Below are 8,501 nucleotides of genomic sequence, written 5' to 3'. Positions count from 1 at the left end.
TGGACAAACCCAGGGACAAGGGAACAAGTGATCCAAATCAACAAGTGATCCAAGTGGTGAGGAGGGTGTAGGAGGCCTGGTAGGGCATGATCCAGGGTAATGTAACCAAGAGGAATAATTGAAACCCAAGTGAAGGCTGAACATGATAGTGGGACAAGAGGAAAGTCAAAGGAAATAGAGGAAAGAACTAGGAGGCAAGGGAATTTATAGAGGTCTAAATACAGGCACGAGGATGTAGAAATAGATCTACGTGCATATATGTATGGGTTTAGTATTAAGGTAGCAGATGGACATTGGGCCTCTCAAGCATTCCCTCAATGCAAGAATACTTTATTCTATTAAACTGACATTCCATGATGCTCACCTTCCCGACACAATCGCTGAAGACAAAGCGGGTACATAAGCAAATGTAGTGAAGAAAGCTGATGGAGCCTGGCTATCAAAAGATAAGCGTCTGGGGTCTTAAAGGCTTGAAGGTAAACAAGCCTTTGTAAATTGTAATTTAGATGTATAGCATATAAGAATTATTCACTACAGGATATGTCAGAAATAAGGACAACAGCTAATTTTAAGAATTATCTCCTGGATAATAGTTAGATGATCATTTAAGAGAGTTTTTATGTTTGGGTTTTGTTAATCTGATACTACATGTAAAGACTTCCTCAGAATGTCTTTTTGTATTCCTGGTCAAAGACTGCAAAGTATTACTCTTGAAGGAGGTCCGGTTAGATCCAAAATACCCGAATAGCATTGATTTCAATCTACCAACATGATTACTTATGTATTAATAATGAAGTTAGCAGCAGTTCTTACTAGTTAAGTGGAATTTCATTAGTTTTATGATATGATTTACTCTTTCGAGGTTAGAAATGTACAAATATGAAAAGATGAAATATTTTCAACAAAGTAATTTATTTTTTATCTGACATTAAATTCAGTACAATATTTGTTTTCATAACATCCAACATGTTTTAGGTCAAACTTAACTATTTTCTATGCAGTGACTGGTGGGGTGATCTGTTTTATTGGCTACCCTCAATGTAATCATTAGGGTAGTTCTAAGGCATACCAGTGATCAAAATGCTTTCCCTACAGTTACTCCTGCATTCGCAATCAGATTCTTCCGCACGTCATCTAAAGAAAATTTATGTGGTGATTTATGTGATTACACTCTTTTAATATTAGGATTTCTAAACCTAGGAAAAACACCATTTAAAACATTAGTGTTTCCTTCCAGTCAAGGATCGTTCCATTAAATTTCATCAGTACATTATAGTTCAACTCATGCTAGAATTGTTAAAACCCAAGATCTTCCGAGTCACATAATATCAACATTTCATATGAATGAATAACTTATTCAGGTTCCATACAAAGATAGTAAGTGATGAGAAACAGAAAAAGCCAAGCTTTCAAGAGCTCTGCTCCCCCCAAATTAAAAAACAAAAGCTAACGAGTGAACACAACTACACAAAACATTCATTAACTAATTGTAAACTAAACTAGTTAAAAGGTTAACCTTAAAAAATATATTTGAGAACTTCCTGATACCCTCATAAAAGGCAGCAAACTAAGGGTATTAAAACAATAGTCATTATTTTATATACTGTGCATCAAGTCTAAAAGATCCAGATAAAGGAGAATTTTGTTTTGATTAAATTTAAATATCTTAAAATTGGGAATATTTAATAATTGATAGATCATTAAATTTTAAAGAGTATACACAAATGATTTGAACAGGTTTTATATTCAGTAAAACTTGCATGGTTTTTATCCTGGCACTTTTATCACTAATTTAGGAGAATCAGATGCATTTCCCTCCATATATGTAGGCACTAAGATTTCAAATTTATAAATATGGTATTTTAAATATTAAATTCTTACATGAATATTGGGTTTGTCCTTTATATCTTAGGTATTATCCAGTTTCATAAGGAAAACACTTATATCACAATCAAAACTTGGTTACTAGACTGTAGCCATAATTGGGTTACAGTCTCTTAGATTCATTATTTGGAATTATACTTACGAAGGCAGACCTAAATGAAACTTATCTTCTAGAAGAATTTCACATAAGCATTTACCTGCACTGCAGAGTGTGTTTAAGCAATATATTAGTTGTTAGGAAATATTTAATTTACTTAAACTTGCTATCTTTGACTTACTCAGAATTTCTACAGTAGTCAATTTTATCTGAGTTCACTTGAAACTATCTGATTCATTCCAAATAGAAGATTTTTAAATAGAAGTTAGACTTCATTAAGGTATTAACTTTAAATCTGAAAGAAAATTAATGTACTGAAAATTTCAAGTTTGACAAGTTCATTAAAATTAGCATGTCTTGATACATTTTCTTATCAGCTTTTACTCGTCTTTCTGTTGGCATTTCCTTAATGCTTGTTTCCTTCACTTCTCTGGTTCGTTGAATTGCTACTATTCATGCTTTCATGGACTTTATCATCACAATTTACTACATCTTGTAAAGGTTTTTCCACATCTGCTTGAGCAGGTGTACTGGCTGTTTTCGGCAAGGTCATCTGCAGCGCACACCAGAGGGTGGTGCGTGCTTTCCGAGTAGCCACGCACATCTCTTTAATTGCTGATGCAAGAGCAAACACATCTGTAAAAGAAAGGTTCTGGGTCAATTCATATTAGCTACCATTTAAGAATACGCACACAAAAGTATCACTATTTACTAATCCTTTAAAAAATTTATTGTAAAAAATATAAAGTATCATTTTTAAAAAAATCATTTTATTGGGGACTCATACAACTCATCACAATCCATACATACATCCACTGTGTCAAGCACATTTGTACATTTGTTGCCCTCATCATTCTCAAAACATTTGCTTTCTACTTGAGCCCTTGGTATCAGTTCCTCATTTTCTTCCCCTCCCTCCCTCTCCCACTTTCGTTCCCTCATGAATCCTTGATAATTATTTATTTATTTTTTTTTTGAGTCCTTGATAATTTATAAATTATTTTTTCATGTCTCATTGTAACCTTTTAAAAATGTACAAAAAACAATGTACAATTAACATTAATTTCGGTGACCACACTGTGCAAATAAAACCAGTTCCCATTTCCAGATATTTGTCATCACCATCAGAAACTCACTGTAGCACCTGGAACAAACACTAATGAACTTATGTTTTCTGTCTTGCCTATCTTAGACATTTAATATAATGAGGTCATATAATATTTGTCCTTTTGTATATGTCTATAAGAATGCCTTAATTCTTATACCGACCAGGGCTGCTGCTATTAAATGACCATGTATTTAAATGAAAGATAGCTGTTGACTGACCTAATAAAAAATACTTATAAGTTTGATATTTTATTTCTTGCTCATGACAATAACTATACTTGGAAGAGAACATGAACTTGCCTTTAAAAAATGGTCTAAATACAACCGAAAAGTGGATGAAGGGAGACGTTGGACAGGGCAAGATATGACAAAATACCCATTTATAAACTATCAAGGGCTCATGCGGGAGGGGGGAGCGGGGAGGGAGGGGAAAAATGAGGACCTAATGTCGGGGGTTTAAATGGAGAGAAAATGTTTTGAGAAACGATGTACAAATGCGCTTTACACAATTGATGTGTGTATGGATTGGGATAACAGTTGTATGAGCCCCTAATAAAATGTTTAAAAAAAAACAAACTTTGGGACAGCAAAAAAAAAAAAAAAGGTCTAAATATATTTAAGAGTTCTGCAATTATCAATCAATTTAAGAACATTTTCTTCATTCTTGTACCCATTATTAGTTCTCCATCATCTCTTAATCTCCTCTGCCATAACCCTAAGGGACTATTAATATAGTTACTGTCTCTATGAGGGACCTATCCTGGAATTTATATAAAGAAAATGATACCAAAAAACCAACAATGACAAAATAGAAAAATGTCAGTCCAAGAAAAAGCTGAGGATAACAGAAACTAGAACATTAAACAGGTCAAAAGGGAAAACAGATTTGTCTTAAAAAGTTACAATTTAAATCGATAAAATTAAGTAAAAGTACTTTTCAAAGATGAAATGTCTAAATTTACCATTTTTCCTTCAAGTACAATCTTTAGAAATCCAACCTTTTACTCTCAGAATCTGATTTTATAAAACTCAAATTCTTGTGTTGCTCGAGCAAAAGAATATGCATTAACATTTGTACCTCTATCATCTTGGCATCTAGGAACTCCTTGCCTTTGTCTATTTGAAGCATTTACAATTTCATCCTTTCTACGCGACTGTACAATATGAATGGACTCCAAGTGTCTATCAAGAGCAGTAGAGATATTGGCATGAAGGGGAGAGCTTCGAAGACGTTCCATTTTGCCTAGTAAAGTCACAACCTGAAGGAAACAATTTAAATTTTGGTAAGGCTTATAACCATTGTGCCCTGCCATTAATATAGCTAGCAACAAATCTTCAATGAAACAAACTAGAGATGAGAGCAATACCATTCATTCATGAAGGACACCATGCAAGGGAAAACAAGGATGAAAAATAATTATTTTTACATCTATACATCAATTCTAAAAGCGTTCAGGCTGTTGATTACTGAGAATACAATGATACAACCAAAACTGGCTCATTAAAACACATGCAAATATAATATCCTATATAAATTTTGGCAAGTGAAAGGGTAACCTGAAAATAGGACATTATATCAAAGGGTATTATAATCTAAAAAAACATCTAAAGAATAAAGGAAGAAGACCTAAATTGATTAATACCTTCATAAATACTTAATTTTTCCGAGTCTTCAATGTTCTCTTTTGGAAATCAGAAGTATTTAGATTATAATAATGACTATTGGAAGATTTAGGGAATACAAAATATACAGATTTACATTTACATTGGGATAATATAAATCCCATAATTGCTAAGGAAGTCTCTCAACCCGCTGGAGTTAAGGTTAAGGAAAGAAAGAGAAAGGCTAGATATGCATCCATTCCTCACTTATCAACATGTTTAGGTTCTAAAGATCAAGTTGTTGTCGAAGCAAACGTTGGTATTGTGTGAAATGGAGGACTACATCAGCCATTACAGCAAGACCAGTGCAATTCAGGGCCTTACCAAGTTGACAACCTTAACCGTTAATCATTATATCTCATTGTCACACCTCGGAGCTCATTACTATCAGATGTAGGTCATTAACCTGCAAAAATAGGTGGATAGTTTTACTATTGTTGTAAATGCAGACTGTCATATAAAGAGACAGTAGATAAGTGAGCAGGTGTATTTGACCAATAGTGGGACACTGTTTCATAACTGTATAAGCTCAACTTGTTTCAAATGCTAAACTTGGAAGGTATATAAAAAGAACGTTTGAAGTAATTATGATGTTGACCATCAAGCAAGTAATTACCTTTACAAGGTAAATGACTTAACAATTCACATTAGGATTTGTTGTTCAGTGACTAGAGGAGGGAGAGAGCAGTAATATACACTCAGTTAAGATAAAGGCACTTGAATGACTATAACTCTGTTTATATCAAGTTTCTCTGGAGTCTGTACAACTTAGGCAAATGTATACAGATGTGTACAGGTATTATTTTCTTCTCAACTGTATACCAAATACACAGGGGAAACAGGAAAACAACAAAAACACACCACATGCAAAATACTATAGTGAACTAAGAGAAAGTGCCCCCAAAAAAACAAAACTGGAAAATAACTCTGCTGGGCAGAACTTCTGTAGTATTGCACCTCCCCCTCCCCAAACCCAGGCAAGTATCGGCCAACTCACTGAGTTAGTGCACCACCCTCATAACAGCAGTTTTCTTGAACCACGTATTTTTGTGATGACCAATTTAAGAGAACAATACATGGCTGTGAAATTTTGTTTCTTGCTTGGGAAAAATGCCACCGAAACTTGTGATGTTGAACATAAGCTTACAAGGACAGCGCTATGGGGAAAATGCCAGTGTACGAATAGTATAGTTCTTTGTTTCAAGAAAGGTGAAACATTGATTGATTAAAACCTCGTTCTGGACATCCATCAACTTCCCAAATAGACAAAAATGTCGACAAAATGTGTGCATTTGTGCTTTAAGACTGACAATGGGCCATTGGGGAAGTTATCTGAACTATCTTGGAGCTCTGTTCTGCCAATTTTAATGGAAGATTTGGGAATGAGAAGGGTCGCTGTGAAATTTGTGCCTGAACAGGAAATTTCTGACTGATCAGGAAAATGAGTGTGGAGTGGAAACATGCCTTGCTTTGAAAGAACAACTCTGAAGCAATCCAGACTTTTTTCCCAAGGTCATTACTGGTGAGGAGACATGGTTCTATTCTTATGACCCTGAAAGCAAACATCAATCAAGCCAGTGGAAGATGCCATTATCACCTCGACCATCAAGTGAAATCAAAGATCAAGACGATGCTCATTTGTTTCTTCTGATGTGAGGGGGACAGTGCATTTGGAGTTTTGTTCCACCAGGTAAGACTGTTCATCAAGCTTTCTATTTAGAGCAGCGGTTCTCAACCTGTGAGTCACAGCCCCTTTGGGAGTTGAATGACCCTTTCACAAGGGTCGCCCTATTCATAACAGTAGAAAAATTACAGTTATGAAGTAGCAACGAAAATAATTTTATGTTTGGGGGGGTCACCACACATGAAGAACTGTATTAAAGGGTCATGGCATTTGGAAGGTTGAGAAACACTAATTTAAGGTTCTGAGAAGTTTGTGCAACAATGTGTGATGAAAAAGGCCTGACTTGTGGCAAATGGGGGTTTTGCCACCACAATAATGCACCTGCTCATGCAGCCATCTCAGTGTGCCAGTGTTTGGCAAAGAAACAGCATACCTCTCTTGCCCCACTCACCTTACTCATCTGACCTCACTCCTTGCAACTTCTTTTTGTTTCTGCCACAAATTAAGAGGGACATGAAAGGACAGCAAGAAAGGTGCTGTCAGCCATCCAAACAGATGAGTTTGAAAAATGTTTCCAAGAATGGGATCAGAGATTTGACAAATGTATTAAGTGTAATGGAGAATACTTTGAAGGTGATAAGGTTTTTTGCAAAAAAAAAAACAAAAAACCAACAACCCGTAAATGCATAGCTTTGAAAAAAAAGTTCTGAAAAAAAAAATTTCTGGTTGTTTTCTGGTACTTTTACAAAACAAGATGGTTTGCTCAAGTTGTTTAAAATAAACTTTTGAAAGACTTCTTTGCAGAATTCTACAAAACTAGCAAGCTGGAAAACTGCACCCCAAATACTTTTACCCTTGATATATGACTGAAATAATGTTGCTAAGTATAGATAAAGTTATTATAAGCATAGCTAGAAAAAGTATTTTTTAATAGTTACAGTTTTTAACCTATTATGATTAGAAATGTGTTACTGAGATAGAGGAATTCTAATTTGAAACCATTTTAAGAAAAAACTGGAAAACATTTATGAATATTTCTAGCTGTAACTCATGTCAGTATTTGAACATAAGAGATTCATTGATGTCAAGTTGATTCTGACTCATCACAACCCTGTAAACAGAGCAGAACTGCCTTGTAGGAACTCCCAGGTGACTGATCACAACAAACAGGCTGAAGTATCACTCTGCCAGAAGCAGTGGGGCATTTGAAACGCCAGCATTTAACTACTGCATCCCAGGGCTTCTTATATCTGGATATGTCATGGATAAGTTCCATTTATAGATTTACAGGTTGAAAGAATTTCAACTGAGAAGTCTGAAGGCTAGGTAAAATTGGCATTTTTTTCCAATGAAGTACTCCGTATCTATATTTTAAAAGACAGCCTGGTACATGTAAGAAACATGTTCAGTAGGCTAAAATTATTTGATTTTTCTATATCCTAAAGTGGCTTTTATTAAACCATCGACTTGAACATTGACATTGAACATAGGTGCATGCTTTTCTCCAAGTACCTTTAAAAAATTATTTGGAATGTTAAGTCTTTAAAAAAGAAACAAAAAAAATTTAAGTGTAACTCTATTAAAGTTGCTTAGAAGTTTGTGAACTTTAAAAAGAGTTATCATTTGCTAAATTACAAAATGAAACATCAGGTTTCTTTACAATATTTTAAGTGACAGAGTAAAACTTGCAAAAGCTGAATTGTGTGAAGGTTCAGTATTTTCTACTAATAAAAAGCCATGGAAAACTGGTCAGATGGCACCTGGTCAAAAGTAGAAACTTGCAAACTGTCTGAATTTCAGACTTCATTCTATAACTTTTCCAAAATAAAGCTATTTTGTAAAATCATGCTCATTTACATAATCCAGTTATCACCTTTTAATACATTGCTGGATAAACTTAATGTACTGACTCAAGAGTGTAGGCTTAAGAAAATGAAATACATTAATTTCTTATCTCTATAGCTCAAATCTAGTTTGCTCATTGAGTTCGTTTGATTTTGGTCACAAAATGTTTGTGATTGAAAAACCAAACTTTCCAAGGGGAATGTAACAAACAGGAAGTGCTGAAATCCTGGTGGGGACTGAGCATGATAGTGGGACAGGAGGAGAATCAAGGGAAATAGAGGA

The 8,501-nt window shown here is 34.6% G+C and overlaps 1 protein-coding gene across 1 annotated transcript in view; it reads right to left on the bottom strand.

The window, feature by feature from the left end:
- Positions 1–2,336: 2,336 nt before the first annotated feature.
- Positions 2,337–8,501, bottom strand: part of MEIOC (meiosis specific with coiled-coil domain) — a 19,562-nt gene continuing 13,397 nt past the window's right edge. Inside the window, exons 5-6 of the mRNA XM_045299465.1 lie at positions 4,167–4,347; positions 2,337–2,617 (exon numbers count right to left, since the gene is read on the bottom strand). Of these exons, the coding sequence (XP_045155400.1) occupies positions 2,388–2,617; positions 4,167–4,347 (411 nt within the window). The 3' untranslated portion in view covers positions 2,337–2,387. The remainder of the gene's footprint in view (positions 2,618–4,166; positions 4,348–8,501) is intronic.

Source organism: Echinops telfairi, unplaced genomic scaffold (genome assembly GCF_000313985.2).
Source record: "Echinops telfairi isolate 266 unplaced genomic scaffold, ASM31398v2 ScPeMD7_7458;HRSCAF=8496, whole genome shotgun sequence".
Classification (NCBI taxonomy): Eukaryota; Metazoa; Chordata; class Mammalia; order Afrosoricida; family Tenrecidae; genus Echinops; species Echinops telfairi.
Note: the sequence above shows the minus strand (reverse complement) of the source record. Positions and strands in the feature narration are given on the sequence as shown.